Source organism: Phaethon aethereus, assembly GCF_964289735.1.
Source record: "Phaethon aethereus genome assembly, chromosome: 5".
In the NCBI taxonomy this organism is placed as follows: Eukaryota; Metazoa; Chordata; class Aves; order Phaethontiformes; family Phaethontidae; genus Phaethon; species Phaethon aethereus.
Window position 1 is genome coordinate 3,474,748 of NC_138579.1, and position 22,557 is coordinate 3,497,304.

Sequence of the window (22,557 nt, forward strand, 5' to 3'; positions counted from 1 at the left end):
GGGGCATTGGGGGAGAAGAGGAGGGTGGCCAAGGAAGGCGGAGGGGTCAGGGACCTGCTTAACAGGACCTGCCACTGGCAAAACTGGCAAAATAGCAACGTGGACTCACAGGCTCATGTCTGTCCCATGGGTCCCTGGCAGAGGATAGGTCCTGGAGAATGATGACTTAGGCTTCAGACTTCAACTGCATCACTGTTTTTCCTAATCAAACCATCTGGGCTCCACTGAAAGTTGTGTTTCTTTTTCTCTGGCTTTAAATGTGGAATTTATAACTGCAGCCCAAAAGCACTCTTTCACAATCAGGTTTAAAAGAAGGAAGTGTTTCACAGCCCCCCAACTATTTTCATAGGCTGTCAACATTAAATGTTAAGTTGGCACCTAAAAAAGGCTGAGAATGGCACCCTTGTGCAGCATCATTTCAAGGTTAACACTAACAAATGTAGTCTTCTGCCTCCACAAGTTTAAACTCTCCTCAAAGTCCACCACAAACCAGAACCTCACAAAGGTCTCGATGGAGGCAAGGACTTTGAGATGCATGGAAGCCACTACTAATCAGCAGATAGTCAGCTTAAAATGATCTGGTAAGGGCTTTGCTGAGTCAGGACCAAAATATAAAGCTACGATGTGTTTTAATAGGGGATATTGAAAATGCTCCTGGTCTGAGCACTTGTACAGGAAGGTATAAATCTGACATCTATATATTCTAAAATTTGGGAGAGGATTTTTTTCCTCTTTGACAACAGACAAAATGTAAAAGTCTGAAAAAATTATTACTCATCTTCTAGCAACAGCTACTGGTGAGGGCTTCAGAAGAGTTAATACAAGGAACTAAATAAAAAATTTCACTTGTTCAGCTTATTCTGCAGATGACTGGAACAGTGAAACCTGACAGCCTGCCTTTTCTATGTAGACAGCATTAGGGGAGTACTTCAGTGGGCAGGATTTCACCACCAGATACCAACAGAAGAGTTCTTCCCAAACTTAGAGAAAAGAGCATGAGCTGTGTTTTTACTGCAGAGGAAAAACCATAATCAAGGCATAGTCTATTCCCTGCACTCCCAGTTCATGCATATCAAATTTTGGACTCATTGAACATTATTCTTGCAAAGTGAAGAGGCTCTCCTTTATAAAGTGTGTTCTGCCCCTTGCAGGAACGGCCCTTAGGTCAGACCTCGGACAGATTCTACCCCTCTCTTCCTCCTCAGGAAAGGAGCATAAGGGGACAAGGCAGTAGCAGAAGACTGTCCAAGAGACAGACGGCAAGACACATCTTCCCAGGAGAAGAAAATCAGCACCCCTCCCTGGGCCTCTCCTTATCCAGAGGGACTGCCTGAGACAGTGAGAGGCTGATGAAAAGTCAGAATGCAACCGGGAAGCCCAAGCTGCTGCAAATCCCACCACAGTGCCCTTTCTCCAGCCAGGAGCCAGAAAAAATGGAAACCACTTCTCCATCTAGAGGGGCTGAGGCATTTGATGGGTTAGTAGGTGGAGGGAAAGGTTAAGCTGTCGTTATCAGGCCCAACTGCAGACCAAAGGACAACCAAAGCTAAGAACAGCAGCACGGAGAAGTGCGGCATTTTTTATTGCCGAAGACTTACTAAATGCAATTTGCCACTTTGTCCCTACAAGGAACACGCACTGCTCAAGCTCTTAAAAATTAAGACTAGGGTGATTTATTAATCTTGTTAAGAACTCTGATACAAAGCACAGTAAAAGGCCACAGACCAAGTAAATAAAATGTGGCTTCTGGCCACTTTATAAACGCTGCTACAGTACTACCAGTAAAACAGACTCACTCTCACACCAGTTCAAACAAGTAGTTCAACTGGCAAATAAAAGTTCCATTCACTTATCAGTTTAAAAAGTTTAATAAAGCTTTAAGTGTTTGCTGGTTTAAATGCTACCAATTTCCAAAATGGATTCACGATTAAGTTAAGTGAGATCTAAAGAAAGTTATTAGGTTTGGAAGGCAAGACTGTTCCTAAGCCAGAGGAAACACTTCTGACCATATAAGATTGCAAGAGTAGCAGACTGTATTATAGGCCTCAAGTCACTTAAATTTATACAGGTTATTAGCATTATCTGTAAATATACAATATAAACAATTGTACATACATGGCATATAGCTTTGTTCTCCAGAACAGTAGACAACTCTTTAGCTTAAGACATCTTCGCCTACCAAAACAAAAAGGCACATCTGAACAAGATGCATGCTAAGTACTAGGGATCCTTTCCAATATCCGAGACCGGTAGTCCTTGTCCATCCCTTCTCAAAATAATCAAGACCAACTGAATATTTTGGTATTTAGATTTCAACCTATTTTTCATCTTCAGCAGCAAATCAATGGCAATTAAGACACGGCATTAAAATATTCGAGAACAGTAGCTGTCGCTCATGAACCTCCAAGCTTACACGACGTTAGAAGGCAAGTGGCCAGAGGTTTAAAATGGGTAACACTGTGTATGTCGTGTTGTGTAATCATCCCATCGTTCTTTTTTTTTTTTTTTTTAAATTAAAAAAAAAGGCCACTAGTGCTCAAATTTGAAAAAATTCCACAGACGCACCCTTTTTGGCTCAGTGCAATTAAATGATGTCAGTTTAAATTCATTTAGTGTAGTTTACAGTGCAAAAGATATATTTTGTATACTGGCATAACTGTCGGCACTGAGGATGTGAAACAAGGCAATGCTGCTGATCACCTGAGGGTAATGCTGTTGAACAGACGCAGGCTAGAGAGTGTGTAGTCTTATTTTTCCAATTTAAACTCTTTTTTTTTTTTTTTTGATCAGCAGCACTTTAAGAGCATAATTTGTGAAAGTACTAAAATACACTGCCTTTTTGAATAAATAAAAAAAAGGAACTTTACAAATACTATTCCAGTGTCAATGACTACTATGGCTAAGGTCATTGAGGAGTTTCTGCATTTTCTAGCAAAGACAGTCTGTGCAAAGGAGGGTGGGAGAGCTCCCTTTTGTAAGTCTTTGGTGGCAGTTTTGGTAACTGAGGGCTCGAATTGTGCCGGGGTGGGACCGGGGGCGCAGGCGGGTGAACCAGGTTGTTGTGACTTGTGCTGATCACGCAGCAGCGGCGCAGTACCCTGGGAGAGGGCGTGCTGGGAGGAGTGCCGGGAGAGCTGGGGCCTGTGCTCGCCTCCCTGAACCAGTCGGGATCTCTGTGCAAGCGTCCCACCGGCGGTGGCTGAAGGTTTAGAGGGCAGTTGATAAAGTGTTCAGGTGGCCGGAGCGGTACCGGTGGTGGAGTATCAGGAAGAGGGTCACGGGGGGGTGGTGGAGGAGGGCTGTGCAGTGGCTGGTCAAAGGGGTTAGTGTAAGCAGGAGCACGAGGTTGTATCTTTGGAGGCGGCGGCTGCCGAGGTGGAATTGCTGGAGGGTCGTCATCCGACTTTAAACTTCCCTACAACATTACAGAGAAAAAGACCTTGTAAGAAATGTAGATGTTTAGATAAAGAACGTATCTTCTGACAGATGCAGAATTCTCTTGATGTCTCTGCTACTGCTGCTGACAGAAACATCATACTGGTGTGGCCATCTCTTTGATCCGAACAGGACCACTATGTTCCTGAAGTAGCTAGCAGAAACTGGACACTGGGAACCTGAAACCTCAAAAGGGCAACTGGAGCACTGCATTTGAAAGTCTTTTAGACTAACAAAGTCTTGGATAGATGTTCCCTGGTTTATTATCAAAGTTATTCAATATAGGACAGAAATACCTTAGCATTAGATGCATCCTGATCCATCTTTTTTCGTGGAGGAAGTGGAGGAGGATTTTGAGGCTCATCACTTAGTTTAGGAAAGCTACCCCATGAGCTGAAGAAAGTCTCTGGAGAGAGGAAAGCAAACATTTCACTGCTCATGCAGTATCTGAGGAACATATTCTAGAATATTAAACCAAACTAGAAGCAACTCAAATAAGCAGATCTTTGTCCTCAACAGCAACACGAACCATTAACTTCAGTTGTATGAAATTCTTATTTGTTTCTTTAGTCAGATATACTCCTCACAAAATGGTTTCCTACTTCCAGTATCAAAGATACACATCGACAGTTTAACAGGCAATGCTAGAGGACAGAAAAATAAACAAACTCCTAGCGAGCACGTAAATAACCTTCCCTGCAATCCCCTCTATATTGCAGAATTTACCCCCGGTTAACCACAGTGCCTGCAGTTTGCCCACATGCCTCAATTACACTTCGGAGTGGAAGCTTGTTCTCTCAGCCGTATGGGTGCATGTTCAAATTCAGAAATTTAGAGGCTTTGTTAACAGGTCTGCAACACTTCTAAAGTAGAATTACACACTGAACAGCACAGACGATATCAACTCTTACAGCATTTTAGGACGTTTCTAGTCTGTCCTTTTTACAGGGGGGGGGGGGAAAAATCCTCAAAGTTAAGAAACAACACAACTCCCCAGCCTCTATTTGCAACTTTTTTCACAACTTTGCTTTTTCTCTTAGAAGTGCACAGAGTTCTGTATCAACACATCAGACACCTCTCCAGTTTGAAATGTTAATCATATTATGAAAAAGTGTATGTGCCTGTGTAATAAGGCAGTAAAAAGAGAAGCTGAAAACACAGATGAATACAGGATATCCCTCACAGCTGTGGTACAAAAAGCACCTCTTCTTTCCCAGCAACAGAACAGTTATTTTCACTAAGTGGTAATACGAAATTATCAAGTTGCTTCATTTGTAGCATTAGTCAAACAAAATAATCATCAAGGACATTCAAAATACAAGCAAAATTATACCAGAGCCTGAGGAAAAAGAAACAAACCAAACCAGACAATTTTTAGACTTCACATTCTTTACTGGACATTTGATCTGAAATCTGTATAAAAAAAATCCTCTCAGAACCCTAATGAATGCAGCCCATGTTTTCATCCCAGTTTTCAGGTTTTAATTCCCATTCAGCTCTCCTGAAACCAGGAAAAGCAGAGTTAAATAAAACATTTAAGAGTTATGGTACTCACTCGACTGTGGCAAACTGATGGGAGCGAAGATGCTATTGTTACCTGTTAAATGAAAAACTGATTAAAAACTTTCCACACAGAACAACTGCACTACAACAGCACATAACATATGCTTGCAAATGACCTCAAAGATCACCATAATCTCCAAGTTTATCTATTGCTAACATGAATTAAACTTTCCTGTGTAAAATATTCCTGACCTAGAGATTTTAACTTATGCTGGGAATTAAATTTCTTTATTCTACTCTGTTCTGACACTACCACGTTGTTGTTCACTTTCCCTGCATGCCCTCAGCATTTGCCATATAAAAATTGACACTTTTGCCCCTCACCACACAGCTACAAGAAAAACTTGGGAGCGTTATCAACGTGTCTGAACTAACAGTGTAATTTTTTAAATCAAGACTGCGTTGTGGAGTGAGTGCCCTGACCATCCCCACTTCTGGCACTTCGGTTCACATCTCAAAACACACCGACTGGATTCCCTTCAAAGGAAATGAAACCAGAATCACTAGAGTGTGATCAGTCCACAGGACCACTCCTGAAACGCACACTGGTGTGGATGCTAGGTCCTTGGCACCGCTTCTCTCTACGGATGTGCCACTGGTGGTAAAGCTGGCATAGCCCCTGCACAGTAGTGCCTCGTGGGGACATCTCCCGTAACAGACTGCCTCAGCTCCAGCAGGTAAAAAGACTGGAAATGTCACTTGTTATGGAACTACTTACAGCAGGGATTTCCAAACCGCAGTACACGTAACACTGACGCAAGAACTTCATAGTCCACAACTAAATTTTGCAACTTTTTTTTTAAAAGGCTGGCATACGCACCAATACATTTTGGAAGCCTGGGGGACAGTAACAACAATTATTACAACATCCTGCACATTTACCATAAGAGCTGTTGAGATCAATATCTAAAAACACACTGAACTCCGAGGAAGCAGACACTGGCGGCGTAGACGGTGTGTTTGGAGAAGTTGGTGCCGATACTGTTGATTCATGCTCTGCCTCAGTAATTCTACTGAAACTTATCTTACTCGGTTCCTTTTCAAGTGGCAATGGATGGCTTCTCAAGGTGCCAGAGGTGGAGCCGTGTCTGCCAGTGTTAGGCCTTATCCCAGGAGATTTCAGGGGGTATGTTGTTTTTCTAGGCTGGAGAAAGTAAAGCTGGTTAGTACTGCTAACAGATACTTTTGCTTTCAGATAGCAAAATTGCCAAGTCTCTAGGAGATATTTTTAAAAGTACTTGTCAAATGCACTTTAAATGGTATTACAGCCTTTCTACAATTGACGTCAGGTTCAGCCTGTTGGTATCTATACAGCAGAAGTTTACTGAAAAGTTATGGAGGCAGCTTAATAAATCTTTTTGCCTAGCTTAGTAATTTAAAAATTTTTTTTTTTTTCACAGCTGTGAAGAATGAAGAATCAAGTTGCAGACACATGCCAATCAGGACAAAATACAGGGAAGAGCCCGTCACAAGCTTGTGAGAGAGAGAGGGATTTCAAGTGCCCCCATAGGCCTGCAGAAGAGCCTCATAACAGCACCGTAAGACATGCTTTGTGCTTGTACCACAGCAGGTCACCAGGCCCCTACACACGTCCAAGATCAAGGACACGCTCAGATGCACGTTGTCTACGTCCTCTGGGTTACTCAGGACAAAATTCTTACGCGCATGTCTCTGGTGTGAATGAAACAAGCCTCATTAGACTCAGGTGTGACACAGCACAGATCAAAGCCGATTCCTTGAAGATGAATTACGTTCCCATCCTACGGTGGTATGCACAACTCCACCACATTACAGTACCCAGAACTGGACTTTCCTGAAATTCCAGTGAGAATATCGGCTTTGGAAAACATGAACTGTAAAGAATTCATGCCCAGATGACTGAGACTGAATATCTATTTTTAGAAAATGTTTTAAAGAAATTATGCAAGCAGTGTTTTTGCAACAGCAATTTCAGTCACGTTCTTGCCATGTTTGTAGTATCATCTCACTCATCCCCCTAACAGGAGATTGCTAAAATGATTTATAGTTCTCCCATGTCCATGACATCTGAGGAGATGTCCCCAGCTCCTCAGAAGTACAATAACAACATATAAAAACCCCAAGCATTCCAGAGAGTGATCTTCCTGCTTAAAAAAAGAGCTCTGGGCTATTTTCTTAAAAAACAAGATTGCTACTCCTTTGAATTGAACTGTATTTTGATCAGCAAGAAGGCTGCACCTTAATCAATTCTGTGATATACTTCAGTTTTTGTAACAATGTGAAACATTTAGACAAAAGAAAAATAGAAATTAACTTCTACTTAAAGAAAACTTAACACATCAATTATGCATAAAATCTGTATTTCAATTAATATTAATAAGTTTTGATACTGTGAAATGAAAAATGTTATTACATATTCTATCAAATTACTATATGCTAAGAAACCTAAATTTAAATCGTAATATTTTGGGTTTTGCCAAAACAATGTTCATTCTAAAATAAGCCAAAGGTAGTGTGTTTTATTAATGACAAACGCCTGAAATAAGTATTTTAACATCATCTCATGATATAGAATTCTGAAGGAAATATATATGGCTTATTAAGTTAATGACGTAATTCTTTTTCATAATGGGTAGTGGATTTTAGCTATTTAATGTGCAGGACGACACTTACAAATCTAGGTGGTTGCTTGCAGTTTCGAGGTTCAATTTCTAATGACTTGTTGAACAGATAATCTGTAAACTCTTTTTCTGGTATCTTCCCCATAGGATTGAGATTCTCAAAGAATTTCTAAATGAAACAAGCATCAATAATATTTAAAAAATAAGCATATACACAGAATCTTAATGAAATGCTCATAATTAACTGATTAAAAATCTAGCTTTTCACCACTGTGAAGCTCATTTCCAGGAAAAACAGAGTAAAACATTCCCTGAAATAAATACAAGATAATACCATGCAAGAAATAATCAAGATCTGGTAATGTAATATGGTACATTTCCGGAAATAGAAGAATGACCTTGCTTCAAATAACTAGGCACAGTAAATGAAGTCTTCTGTAACCTGTTTGCTAATATTTTTGACTTGTCAATCACGGACAGCACAGCGGTGTTAGAGGCCACACAACAGCACACCCGTGCCTGAAGAAGCTAACGTCACAGATCTGGGAAGGAGCAGGATACAGACGATGCAGTAGCGAAAGCCAAGGTTATGCTCGCGCCATTTCTCAGAGGTGCTTTGGATGTGATCAATTAACTACAGAGAACAGGAAGGGACGGAGGGCAAAAGCAGGAAGGTCAGAAGCAGGGACAGAGCGCTACGGCCCAAGGACTGGAGGGAGGCATGGTGAGGACAGGGCTGGCACCAAGGGCACGGGCAGGACAAAGCTCCCCGACGGCCTGACAGTCCCGCGTTAGCTGCCCCTGCTGCAGCTGGCGTCTCTGGGTGGTGAGCTACAGCATTTTCCATTTGTTCTTTTTGTCAGCGCAAATACTGCCATCCCCTGAACTTAATGTACTTCTTGGCTTAAGAATACTGTAAATCTCCTAAACCCTTCCCAGACACTTCCACAGCAATTAAACACACAATGCAAATAACATTTTAAACAGCACTGCTATTGCCCACTTAAGTCTTCATGCAACCAACTTCTTTGCCACTTCCCACCTGCTGCTGTTCCCTAGCCAAGACTGAGAGCTGTCCACACTGCTCTTTTTTTGGTAAGGTTGCAATCAGCCGTGCACTTAGGAAGCATGGTTGGGTACTTAAAGCTCTTATCACCTCCATATAAAAACACCTACCTACCATCATCTGGCTCATTGTTTCACCATCTTCCTTTAAATTATCTGGGATTCACTAGTTTTTGTCTTAGGTAAATAACCACCTGAGCATCCTTTCTTATTTCTAAAGATAAGGGTGGCTGACACTGGTGCATCCCTGCATTCACTTAGCTTCTGCTGTGCTGAACGGCTGTTGGTATTTGCGCTGAACTACACATCCTCTGACTCTTAGCAGGGTCAGTAGACCTTGGTCAGAGGTGTTACTACAGAATGCCTGAAGGACTAAACACACTGGGCTCGTACAGCGCATTTTAGGTTAAAGGCAACCGATTTTTCTCCAAAAAGTTCTGCTGTTTAGTCAGTATGTCTTACTCATTCTGTTGCTAAAAAATTCTCTGATACCAAGCTGCAGAACAATAAGGGGATGAACAAGACCCAGAACATAGAATCCAAGTGAGTAAATCCCCACTTCTGGCTAGTCCTTTGCTGTGGTATTTTGTTGTCTACCAGCCACTGTTCCCCCCTCTTCTGATGGTCACTGTTCACGCAAGATTTGGTCTCGTACTAGAAGATTACTTGGCAATTTTTTGTCAAGTACATTCTTTTCCCTCTCCTATCCCCCAAACAAATATTTAATGTTCAATTACCCGAATTTCTGGCTCTATCCGTAAACAGTAAGGCTGGTTTTGATACTGCTGAATTTCTCCTGTAATTTCAGCCACTTTTCTCCTTTTGCTGAAGTTAATTAATTCTTTCCCTTGTCTTTTAAGGAAGTCAGGATTCCCTTCTTCTGTCTTCAAAATATTTGTTAGGTATATTCCTGATAAAGAGAGAAGTGTTTTTTGAAGTTCATTTTCATTCCAAGAGCTGATTTCATTCTTTCTGATGAATGATAAAAAAGTCTGAGCATAGGTAGACCATTCCCTTTAATGCTCCGACAGTTTATTAGCTGGCAAGAATGAAACAAGTCTGTGTTTTACATAGGAACAATGTATTATTGAAATAAGATGTTTTATCTCCTTCACTTGAGAACCTGAGTTTAGAAAAAAACATCTGCAGGTCATTGCCATGAACAGATGACTGATGTGGAGGCAGTGTTAAACAAAGTAAGGTAATATTCATATGAATATAATACCAGTAATCTGTATACTAAACTAGAATAATAAACTTACATAAAAGACACTGAGTCTAAAAACACTACAAACCTAGGAAGGTGAAGTCACACATTATATTAAGAATTCTTTAAAGCTAAACACAACCCTGATCTCTTTAAGCAATATTAACACATCTGCATCAAACTCAACTTAAGACTGACAATACACACAATATTAGCCTGCCGTGGTGTTACTTACCAAAGAATGGCACACAGGGTGGATTAATTGACTTGAGCTTAGCTAGATATTTTTTAAAATGATCTTGACTTAATTCTACTGCTTCATCCAAAACTCGTTTTTTTCTTTCCTGTAGTGCCTAAGTTGTCAAAGAAAAAAATTAGGAATGCAAGTCTTCTCAATAGTATGTTAGCAAAAACAAGGCAATTCCCTAGCTCTCTGTGCAAAACTTAGGGACCAAAATTCAGATTTGAAAGAACATCTTTTGTAAATGGTTTGCTCTGGAGTACAGCACTATCAGTCCAACAATATAGTCATGTGAATCACGAGGCTATTGTAAACAATTGTTTTGTCTATCAACTTGTAAACATGTTCCTGGTCTTTAAATGTAATAAAAATTAAACATTTAATTTTGAATTTAACTTAAAGGCCTTGTACTGCCTTTCAAAGACATACAAAACTCAAAACATTTTATCCATGCTTCTTTTTCTATTTTAGCCAAGGGAGGCTTTGCTGCCAAATCCTAGGTGTTTCTTTTCCTTGGCAAGTGAAAACCAGAGTCACTGCTTGTGTAATAGCCTCTCTTCCTACTGTCGGTTAAAATTGTTTCAGCAGGTATTTGTCTCTGCCTCTGACAATCTATATTGTCTAAGACTCTTTCATCCAAGAGAAGTTCTTGTGATCAACTGAAATCCAAGTTTTAGCTATCCCTTCCCCATGCTCTTCTACCCCCACATTTCTTGTGTGGGTAGGAAATGCTGTATTACAGTATTCCAGTCAGAGTTCTCAGCTCTGGGATCCTCCTCTTTCATACCCATGAAATGCTGGACTGAAGGAACAAGTTCTTTTCAGACAGGTCAACAAACAACAATTGAATGGCCATGGTGTTTCCCCTTTTTGGGCTGGACACCCAAATAAGAAAACATCTGCTGAAAAGCTCCACTTCCCATTACAAACCCTTTGAGACACCCAGCCCATGTCATGTGTTTTCTCAAATGTCTGAACAATTCACACTTATTTTCTTCCATGAAAGCAAGTGTGATATGGATACTATGGATTTCACTTCAGAAGTGTGTGTGATACGTTTCTGGATTCTGATTAGTTTTTTTTGCAAAAGCAATGCCCAAAACTTACCTCAAATGTGTGATCTAGCCTGTACACTGATACAGAGTTCATTGCACTGACGATCTCCAAAACACCATTGAAATTATTCAGATCTTGAAAAACCTGCAGGATTTCTATAATCCTACTCAGCACAGCCACTCGCTCTTCAAAGTTCTCAGTTTCCACTATGCACCTAATCAAAAGATGTAATTTGAGAAACACTGATAAATAAAATCTGACATTTTGCTAGGTACTAAATCAAAATTTTCCAAGCAAAAACTGTACAGCACATAGAGTAAGCACATTCTGTCTCTCTCTCAAGAATCTCAAGTACAAAGTTATGTAATTGCATCGTACACATGTTCAAGTTGGAAAGCCAAGAAAGGATTTGGCATATCCTGTAAAATAATAAAGCAAACCCCAAGTAAGATCCAGGATACGTAGGGTGACTCTCATGCCACTGTAGATACAGTGGTATTTTATCTCGCTAGGTTAGGAATACACATACAAGCTGCTACACCCTTCTGACTGCAGCGTTGGCCATGTTCTCAGAACATCCCGCCCACAAGAGGAGACAGGCTAAGAGAAGGGGACAGACATAACAGTGCTTTCATCAGAGATGTAGAAAAGCGGTGCTGAGTCCTGCACTGCCTTCAACACCTTTTGATGTGCTGTAGAAATGTAAGTAGGGCGCATGCTGACCAAGTGGACATAACTGGAAAAAAAATTGTATAGTCTCAGGAAGAGGGAGCATATGTGATTGGCATGGCATGCACCCTTGAACCAAAAACTGGAACTACTGTAATACCCTACAGCCATCTCAAGATTCAAGGTTAACAGAATTCAAATAACAGAAAAATGTTTCTCTCTGAATTTCAGTAGGAGTTAATGCCACTACACTATCACCACCTGTACTTACTTTTCAAACCAAAGAGTAAGATTTGTAGTATGACGAATCATTTTCAATAGATTTGGGGAATTAATTTCCTTATCTTCTTTAGTCCACACACTACCAACGAGTTCAGATGGCTGTACTGCCCTGATAACGACAAAGCAAGATGCAGAAGAAAGCTCAATACAAATAAGAATTGTACATTCTGTATTTGCATTAAAAGATTATTTCTTCCCTCAATCATGACTTGATGTTTCACAAATCCAATCTAATCTACTGCAAAACAGTTACTTAAAATAACTTTTTGATGAGCATTTGATATAGAAGGAAATACATCTTATCTTCATTGAAGTTGGCATTTTTGAATAAGCATTTTTAGATAAGAAAATTACAAAGGAGTAAGTTTAATTTCCTGAAAGCGTCTTAAAGACAGTTACAATTTTTTTTTAAAATAGGAAGCTGAATTACTTAGAGCAACCTGCGGGAAAAGCACCTATTTCAACTGAAAACCTGCTGTCACTAAAACACGAAAGGATGCTTCACCTTTGAGTTTCGTAAGACCTTAAAGAATTTCTACCCAGCAAAACCTAGCTCTCACATCAAGGCTAGCTCCATTTATCACAGGTAACAACAGAGCTAGGAAACAGCAGAGTACTTATGGTACTAGACCAAAAAAAGTCTTCAGAATTAGATTAGAGGACCTTGACATACCAGTACTATGGTTATATGCATGTAACTCCTGGGCCTTTGCCATGCAGCTATAAAGGAAAGGAGCAGAGACAATCGTGTTCTTTTTATGGTGCAACAAGTATTTCTTATTAATGTCACACTAGGTTTGCTTTTAACAAGGAGACATTACAAGTTAGTATTATCTACTCGTAGTATTTTAGTATCGTTCCTGTACTTATTTATGTTGTCAGAAGTCTGATATGGAGATAAAAACCCCCTTTTTTCCCCTTGTATATTTTGATATCAAGCAGATTGCAAGAAAACCTCTTTCCATAAACTCTGAAAGTCAAGGGGATGTACTTTTGACTGATTCTACGAATTGGGACCCTTTCTTGCTCAAATAATCTAAAAAAAGACATGTATTAGTTCAATCCTACCTATAAAGGTCAGACTCAAGAAGTGTCAGCTGTCGAGCGATTTCTATAGGATGCAGAGTCATGAGGTCCAGCGTTTCGCTGTGCCCAACTCGCCAAATGTGCCACTCGATTGGGGGAGGTGGGCTCTCAAAGGTGATATTGTGACTAATGCCATTTGCTTGAGCTTTCTTTCTCTTGATGATTTTAGCAATTGATTCCACCCACTTCTTCATGGACTTTCCTGCAAAACAGAAACCATTAACACCCCCCCCCTTTTTAATACCATCTTAACTGATTTTTGATAATTTAATAAAACCAATGCCACAAAAATTTGTACATGCACAAAAAATTCTACATCTCTGTGTGCAAATTAGGTTTGTAATTCCCTATTTTTTTTCTTAGCACCTGTATCAGTTGGCAAATGCAGACACATGTGAATGAATTCTTGTGTGTCCAGTTGTGTTTAGCCACATTTATTGACAGTTTTTGAGTGGAAAAAAGTGACCCTGTACACATTGTATTTTACTTTTCCCCCTCAGCTGCAACCATCTCTACTTTGACTGCCAACTTCATCTTCTTAGAAGAGTAGAACTAAAAAAGTGAACAAGCTTCAAGTGAGAACTTTGCAACATGCTATACTAGTGCACTGCAGAACAAAAAGATTTAAAAAATAGATGTTTACAGTATCAGTCCAACATTTACAGTATACAGAATAGTGGACAAGACAGAAAGTACCTTCAGCAGTTCAAGACAAATAGCTTATAAGAGACTAACCAAAACTGAATTATTCCTCTCTGGTCAGCAGTATTTAGCATGGAGACATCTGCAAAAGATAAACTACTGTTCTCTACGTTTGTCTCAGAATTATATTGCCCAATATATGGTCTGGAAATCTGAAAAGTAAAGTCTAGAATTGCCAGGATAATGATTAAAATTGATATGCCAACGCTGCTGCCCTCCACGTAAACTGCCAAAAAAATCTGCTAGTTCATAAGGGATTGCTCCGGAGGAATCGATACCAAATGGGTCAAGTATTTTCTCCTAAAAGGTTAATGATTTTCAGCTGGAACTTTCAATAAATGGGGAGAGAAGAAGATGGAAAAAACTCCTCTCAGTAACCAACCTGGAAGGAATTCTCTATGAATACAACACAGGGAGGAGGAAGGTCTGAATTCTAATAAGCCTGCTGTAGACTCAGGCAAGGATGAACACTACTGTCCACAAGTAAATACACTTAAGTTAAATATCATGATGCTTGAAGTGATTTTTGGTAGCTGTCTAGGCTCCAGGCCAAAGCTTGCTCATGTAAAGGAGAGTCTCATAAACAGCTCAATTAAAGGCATTAAAATTACTCATGTGTGTAAGATATTCTTACGCCTAAAAGCTGTCAGGATTAGACCAGCAGGTTGTACCAAAATGCGGAAGAACAACAGGACCACCAATTACCATACCTCTTACACTGGAAATAAATGTCTCCAATCTCTCTAGTAACTCCAGATCTCTTTCAAAATCGTAAAAATGGTGTTCTACCCAGTGACGAAAAACATTTAATATTCTGAGGAAGGAGAGAAAAAAAAAATATGTTTTTTAAGGACTTATTAAGGCTCATCACATATAAACGCTAAATGAATGACAATTCTACAAAAGCTGAGTTACAGATTCAGGTAGCTGATGACTATCAAAGTACGTATGGAAAAAAGGGTAGAACAAAGACTAAGCATGGCACCAATGACCACAGAAGTCCCCAGGTATTTAAAACCTAATTTTCCAGTCTTAGCATATATATAGTTTGGTGGTTTTTTTAAATCTTACATAAAGAATGCTAGTGTTGAGGTAGTTTCAGAAGAGGAATGTATCAAAATCAGACAAAACTAGTATTTCAAGTACAATTTTCTAATTTTTTTTTAACTGAAAAACCTAATTAGGATCTCCCATTCGGCAAGAAACAATTTTGTAATTGTTTCTTTCCATTACACAAATTTCAGCTTAGAAGTTGTTGCAAGTGTACTGCCCTACTTTTACAACTTTTTAATTACACAAATGGCTTATTAGATCCAGTGCCTCCTTTACGGATAACACTAAACTTTCTCTTGATTTTCTCTACACTTTCTTACACAGACCCCTAAAAAAAGAGCCTCTCAAAGTGAACTACAGCTGCTCTTCTGCCTTCTACTCTTCGCATGTATCAGAATAGAAAACTGTTTTGCCTCTTTTTCAGCTAAACAAATTGAGCTCATACCTCAAAACTTTGATTCACTGGGGTGCCCCATATCACCTTACTTGCAGAGTGAGCAAGAATCTCCTACATCAACTAGTGCAACAGATTTTCCCTGTGCCAATTCAACAGGTGGGACAGGATGATGGGGTTTATGGAGAGCCCACAGTCTCAGACTCAGAGGAGGAGATAGGTACAGTGAGATGTCGTTACTCCTGCCCTATTGCCATTGCCCAAGTGCCTCAGCTTCATGCAGAGTGCTGCTGGACTCCCCCACTCTTCGCAGCGCAGGATATTAAGGTAAACCAGTGCTAACTGCGTATCAGACTACTGTTTGCCGTGGCTCAGCCCTAAGGATTGGGGCAAGAACATCTGAGAGGGACAGGGCAGACAACTGATAGTAATCTGCCAGTCTGTTGTGAGTCAGAGCACTAAAGAAGTTGGCTGGTTTAGTTTAGTCAAATGAAGGGCACTCTGTGAATACATGGAGAAATTAAATAGTTCTCTTCCCAGTGTATAAATTAAAGAATAAGGTTTATCCCATGTAAGAATGGGTACCCAAACAGATAATTTCAGCTGGAAAGCAGTGACAGCTTCTAACCTTCAAAGGAGTGAAGTTATGAAACAAGTTCCCAATAACAGTAATACAGGATCTTATCTAATCAGTCTTTGCCTTTGAGATACCACGGTAGGAATATTGAAAAAGCAAGAAAGATTGCCTGGCTCTGCTAAGTGCACTTCCAGCTTAGCGCCTCCTCTTTCTCATGACCTCACATGCATTTAATCTAGTCAAAGACATTACCATTTCCATGCCTGTGTACTGCACAGCAGGTCTACAGCATTTTCTACAAGATGGGGAGTAAGTGCTGGGGAGGGAAGGAAGGAAGGGAGGGACGGATGAGCATCTTCACATTCTCCACCTTCTTCCCAAATCTCAGATCTCTCTGAAGTAGAGTTCAATGCTATTAACAATACTGCAATTTACAAAGTGCTGTGCATACTAACGTAACAGCTCAAATTCAGACACTTATTTTCAACTGTAAGACAGTTAAGAGTTTCAAGCTACTAGAAACATGCAGTATCTCCTAAATTCAAAAACTAACTATAAGTCACCGAAGGCTGTGTGTTAAATAGTAGCTTTAAACCACATGTCTCACCAAGCGGGCACCAGTAAGGGGACTCAGCTCACCAACAATAGCATGAATTAGACAGCCAAGAGTAGCTGTCACGGTAAGAGGTATCCTAATCTCTCAAAGACAGACACCAGAAACCAAAACCAAAGACCCTGGAAACTTTGGAACGGGGCACAGGTTTCAAACAGCTCAAAGCTAACACATGAAGGCAAAACTGGTAAATTGTTTTTGGAAATTAATAGCAAGAAACATGGCTAACTGCTGCCTCAAGCCTTTCTACAGGTTCCATTTCATTGGTAACCACTTGTCCTGCTCAGCTACAGCAGTCAGCAGTGGTGCAGGAAAATGCATTTGTACCATGCAAAGGGGCACCATGAGGAGGTCCCCAAGCAACTTCAAGCCTAGTTGGTACAGGAGGCTATAAAAAATAGCAACAAAAGCAACATAACAATATTTAAACTCTTACGTCACAAAAGCCCATCCTGTGTGAGTTTCTATGAAGGGGCTCTATAGGCACCTATGTGGATGGGTGCAGAAACAGGTACCACGAAATAGCAAGCTGAAACCAGGAAAAGTATGTGCTGAGAGGCAGCACGTGAAGCTCTCCCCAGAACTGATAACTTTGGAGACTAGTGGTCCTGCTGAACCAGCAGGAGCTGATAAACTGAGAACACCAAGGGCCTGATAAATCTGTACAAGGCCATGAGCACACACAAGTGTCAAGGTTACAATGAGGTTGTATAACTTGGAGCACATCCAAGAAGGTGGTGGCTGCTATATATTGACAAAAACTACAGTATTACATACTTACCTTTTTTATTTTTTCATATATATGTATATATGCCTACAGGTATCTGATGAAAATGGGACCCCTAAATGACTTTCTGAACACTTACCCTGAAGGTACTGGCATGTCAGTATGACCCTTCACTTGGAGTAAACTGCTGTCGCTCCAAACAGGTAGCTATGAATGACTGTGTGTGGTAACAGAGGGTATGGTGTGTATAGTTATCTGCCATTAATAGTAACATCTTGATGCTACTACTAAAAACAGTTTAATGAATAAAAGCTGTTCTGGCAAATACTGGTTGTGATCTGTGTCTCCTCCTGACTTGATCCCCTCTCAGGGAAACAATTAGCCTCATTCATGCTAGAAATGCTTAATTGTTCCCCAAGTTAGCTTGGTCAGCAAGACCTTGAAGATTCACTGCAGCCTGCTGCAATGTGAAGTACAGACAAGAGTCTCCCTGTCTGCGTGCAAATACATCAACGGGGCTGGGAAAGGGAGTAAAATACCAGCAGGACTGAAAAAAATGGAAACAGAGAAACTATCTTCATAGGGCCTGTTAACAAGGAATCCATTCAAAATGCAGTCAGAAACACTTTCAGTTGTACATCTCTCACCCACACCCGCTTTGCATAGCAGCCATACAACGTTCTTGTGGGTGGTGATCACAGCTGTGAGCGGCAGAGAACCACAGTACAGTTGCAGCAACAGAAGTCAGTATGACTAATCAGAACATGATTTGGGATATTAGTCTGGTTGCAGACAGTGATAAGTCCCTACTTGACAGCACAGCAGTCTCCAAAAGAGATTACTGTCTCCAGGATCACCGTATAATCCGTGAACTAAAATCTTGCTTTAACAGAACAAATTTAAAAGCAAATAAACCTGAGTTGTACTGGCTGGACATATTCCTTGCGAAATCGCTTAAGGTCTGCGCTGATAGGCTGCTCCCCTTTCTCGATTGCCAGCCTGTCTGCTTCGGTAGGCTCAGGCTCTGGGATTTCAAACCTATGAATAAAAGCACCAAAAACTGATGGCAATTAAGATAAAACACAAGCCCTTTATGTAGGACATGAAGAGCAATTGCATTTAAAAAAATTCAGTGCGGTGAAACTCACTCATCTAATATCCAGTTTGCCTGGAATTCCCTCCTTCCCTAGCTATGTACTGTTAACACACCCAGCTCTCACCCTGGTAATTCCCTAATTCTCTGGTCATCACAAGATGTCTAGACTAGGATAGAAGGTTTTTAACTATCTGCTAGTTTGATTAAGTGAAGATTAGAAGAAAGCTTAAGAGCAGCTTTATCACACTGTATTAAAATGCTGTTTACATTAAGAGTCTGTGCCTTACAAACAAACTGCTTAGAACATTTCCGTTCTTATTTGCATCGAGGCTTAGGCATACTGGAATACACTCTCACGATCAAGTTAAGCAGTTCAAAACATTACCACCTCACAGCTGAGGCACACCAAGTGCTCTAGCTAATACTTAATTCAGGTAACTATTTTAACAAACGGGGGAAAGGAAGCTTGCATTAAAAACTTGCATCGCTGTATCCCGTTTTAAAAGGTACTGTTTTACGAACTTCCCTAAAATGTGTGGCACATGGCACTGAGAACCCGAGCGGAAAAGGAGCAGGTAAATACACAAAGCCTTTCAATATCTTCAGACAGGATGACCACTACTTACCTTTCAATCAGTAAACTCAGCAGTTCCTGGGGCTTGCAAAAGGAGCGGTATGTGGTAAGGAAAGTACGTACAAAATTAGGATCTGTAAAGAGAGAATAAGAAAATGATGGAGGTTTTTTTTATCCAATTGCAAAATATCAGAAATACAATACACATACACCCACAGAAAAAGTTTAGAGGGCAGAAAGTACATTAAGGTTGTAAGTCAAGCACTGTAATTTGAAAAATATCAGAAATTATACTGCTTGTGAAATTTTCATTTAGTTCTTTGATGCATTTCCCCTGTTAAAAGTATTCAACTGCACATACTATGCTCTCTCAAAAACCGTGTCTCAGTCTCGGCATGTGGAATGGCTTGCACTCCCTGAATATGCACTTATTCCATGGTCTCTTAAAGAAAACATGGTAGAACTAGGCTGTCTACTCTCTTGACATCAAAAATACCTATACGACCCCGACAAAACGTTTGTCTTACCTGTTCTTAAAAGACCTCTGGCAGTGGGGACTGCACACTTGCCCCAGCCACACCACTGCAGCACACAACTACCCTCTGCAGAGCAGTCAGCGGGGAAAACATGACAAGCAGCACAGGCCTTACAAAGCGAATTCCTGCAGCAGTTCCAAGACGTTGCATCTCCACAAGCCACCACACCTCCCTCCTGCCTTTTCTCACCACTACGATAGGTGTGTTACCGTGAGATGTGCCTATCCGCAAGCTACCATGTGTTTTATTGGGCCCGCTCTGCTATATTAGAAGTATTAAAAGAAAAATACTGTTCCCTTCATCTCTTAATCCCACTCCCTTGTACAGTTTCGTAGATTGTGAATAAGCAAGCTGATAAACAAATGACTTCACTGTGAGCCACGAAGGGTCATCATCTGGTCCTAATCCTGACATCCCTGCAGCAGACCCCCTCACAGGGGTAACAGTGGCAAGAGGCTGCTACTGCGTGGTACGCAGCAGCTTCCAGAGCTGCCTGGGAGCAAATGAATGCTGAAATACAGGAAAACCAGGCCCAGAGAAGCTGCATGTGCACATGCTCACTTGGAAGTGTGGATTTTGGGTTGTCGGGAGTTTCTTTTTTCTTGCTCTTCTGTAAACAGCCTTGAATCTGTCAGCATTAGGTACAGGTAGCTTGCACCAAGCAGTCTCGAACAGGCGGGCAGTGAATTTCTTCCAATAAGCCCACAAAAGATTAAGACAAGCATTGCTTTTAAGAAGGCTTAAATTCCCTGCAGAGCACTGCTGAACATTTTTAAGGGATCCATATATAGGAACGTGCTTGCAAGCTAAAGGTAATAGTGCACTCATTCTGTGATAATGCTGCTGAGTTTGCACCCTAGTCCTGCACCAACCTGTTCTGCTTCCATGTCACATCTACACTGACTCTTCAGTACTATTTACGACATTTTGAAAGTAAATCTTCCTCTTACTACTGAACACACAGGTAGTATCTCAGCTCTGCAGACAAGATCTTGCAGTTCTCTTAAAATGGGGGCTGCTACTCTGCTCTCTAACCTGTGTAGGTTCCTTTATATTATTTTTTAAATTATTTTTGCAAATGACATTCTTAATAAAATAGAAAATACAAGCAATGTGCTACTAATAGGGGCTCGTGATTTAAATTCAAGAGTTTATTAACTCTGCATCTGCTACCTCTCATGGTATCCCAGTACCAACTGGGGACTTCTCTGACACGACAGGGGTCATTCTGGGAATGCAGAGGCTGTGTGCTGCAGCGAAGCCTGCTTCAAACAAATCTGAAACTAAGGCAAACCTACAATAAACCAGCAGGTTAAAAAAAATGTAAATAGAAACAAAAAGCACCACCAAGATCTGCTTAGAGTCCCTCCACATGCTGTTAGTCATTGAAATACCCTTGTGGAGGCTGAGGGAGGGGATTTTGTTAGTCTTGGTTCCAAGCAGTTTGGAAAGAGCACATAGAAACCCAAGAGGCAATGCTTTCATTGAAGATTGCCAAGGCCAAACTGGCAAGTACTTGACCTTCAATGTGGAAAATGCTAATATTTAATTATTTTTTTAATACACTCTATCTAGCCTTAGTTTTACAAAGGCATACTTTTGTAAGGCACAAAATACCAGGCACTTTTGTAAAAAGCACAAAGGAGACCGTTACTATTTGAGAAGTTTTACAAAAATTGCACACCACTTTCCACCAGCATCCTTCTGTCGGCTTCACTGCGTCCCCTTTTCAGTGCATGCTTTTCACTCCAAACCTAAGATCTAACATTTTCATCAACATGAGCACTTGATGTAACTACTTCAAGGTTTCATTTCTGTAGCTTTAAGATAGTATTTCACAGGAAAGTCTGAAGAATGCTGATTGTGATTTGCATCCTTTTCTACCAAGGGACTTCACAAAGCGGCATGTTGAAGTATGATAAATACAACCTCCAACCTTTTTATTCCTCCACAGTCACACAGCCTGTAACAGTACCACTGCTTTAGCCATGATGGTCTCAGGAAACACATTAGTGGTTCCTATTAGACCACTGATACTTTCTTTTTGTGAGGGCTTGCATACCCAAAATTTTCTTACAGCTTTGCCAGCAAAGCCAGTTGATATAATAGTAGATACTGGTCTTTTTTTTTTTTCCCCTGCAAGTCTTGCTTTACATTTAACCATACCATAACCCAAACAAACAAAAGATAAAAGGATTCATTTCATCACCCATACAAGCATGACCTTAAAAACCATACACATAACAAATGTACAGGATACCTGCATACATATGGTAGGTTAACCTTTCAATTAATTTCACAACTGTTCCTCCTTTGATGATAGGAATGCCATTTCTGCTTTGCAAGTTGTCCTCAAAAACAATGTTATCCTCAGAGTCTTCCACTACAAAACGATACACGTTTGGGCTGGGCAACCTCAGTGGCTGTTCATTTTCTTCTTGCAATAACACAGAATCAAGCATCCTATCCAGAGTACTGCGATACTGGAGGGAAATCAGAGCTGCCATCCAATTACTCTTCTCTTCAGCAGACTTGGCAGCAAACAGTATACTGTTTTCATCTTTAGACACCAGTTCAAAAGCATGTTTATATTCAGGTGTGTCATCTTTATCAATAATCTGTATTTTCCTCATGATAATTTTTTCCTTCAGTCTATACTCCGCATTGCTGTAACCAGGAAGCCGTGACTGACCGTGATTAGTTTTACAGCTGATCATTAAACCATCAAAGAGAAAGATGTGGCGTTCATGTTTGGCTCCTATTTTCGTCAAGCCTCCCTCCATTATGAATTCGTTACAGCACTGCCCAATATCTTTGCCTTCCCAGCCATCAATATTTTTCTGGATTTCATTCATTTTCTTGATGGCCAAGTGCTTGCTTCTTATTTGTCGGTTATAGAAGCGACAGACTGGCTCCCTTGAATGAATAAAAGAAAAAGTCACGATGGGCACATTCCACATTTACCATCCCAAGAGACCAAAAAAATCAACCAAATTAATTGTTTGTATCATTATTCTTTGCCCTAAATATGCCCTAACCAAGTTTACTGTTCCAAATAAGCCACATGCGCTGCTTTGCCTA

At 40.5% G+C, this 22,557-nt stretch overlaps 1 protein-coding gene across 2 annotated transcripts in view; it reads right to left on the reverse strand.

Moving 5' to 3' along the window:
- Nucleotides 1-2,240: 2,240 nt before the first annotated feature.
- SOS2 (SOS Ras/Rho guanine nucleotide exchange factor 2) overlaps nucleotides 2,241-22,557 on the reverse strand; it is a gene marked incomplete at its 5' end in the record, with an annotated part of 54,354 nt that continues 34,037 nt past the window's right edge. For both annotated transcript variants that reach the window (XM_081999807.1, XM_081999806.1), the window contains 14 exons: nucleotides 2,241-3,415; nucleotides 3,732-3,841; nucleotides 4,991-5,032; nucleotides 5,881-6,142; nucleotides 7,651-7,767; nucleotides 9,401-9,573; nucleotides 10,106-10,223; nucleotides 11,219-11,381; nucleotides 12,108-12,227; nucleotides 13,187-13,406; nucleotides 14,617-14,720; nucleotides 18,186-18,308; nucleotides 18,993-19,074; nucleotides 21,737-22,392. In XM_081999807.1, the coding sequence (XP_081855933.1) occupies nucleotides 2,906-3,415; nucleotides 3,732-3,841; nucleotides 4,991-5,032; nucleotides 5,881-6,142; nucleotides 7,651-7,767; nucleotides 9,401-9,573; nucleotides 10,106-10,223; nucleotides 11,219-11,381; nucleotides 12,108-12,227; nucleotides 13,187-13,406; nucleotides 14,617-14,720; nucleotides 18,186-18,308; nucleotides 18,993-19,074; nucleotides 21,737-22,392 (2,800 nt within the window). In that variant the 3' untranslated portion in view covers nucleotides 2,241-2,905. The remainder of the gene's footprint in view (nucleotides 3,416-3,731; nucleotides 3,842-4,990; nucleotides 5,033-5,880; nucleotides 6,143-7,650; nucleotides 7,768-9,400; nucleotides 9,574-10,105; nucleotides 10,224-11,218; nucleotides 11,382-12,107; nucleotides 12,228-13,186; nucleotides 13,407-14,616; nucleotides 14,721-18,185; nucleotides 18,309-18,992; nucleotides 19,075-21,736; nucleotides 22,393-22,557) is intronic.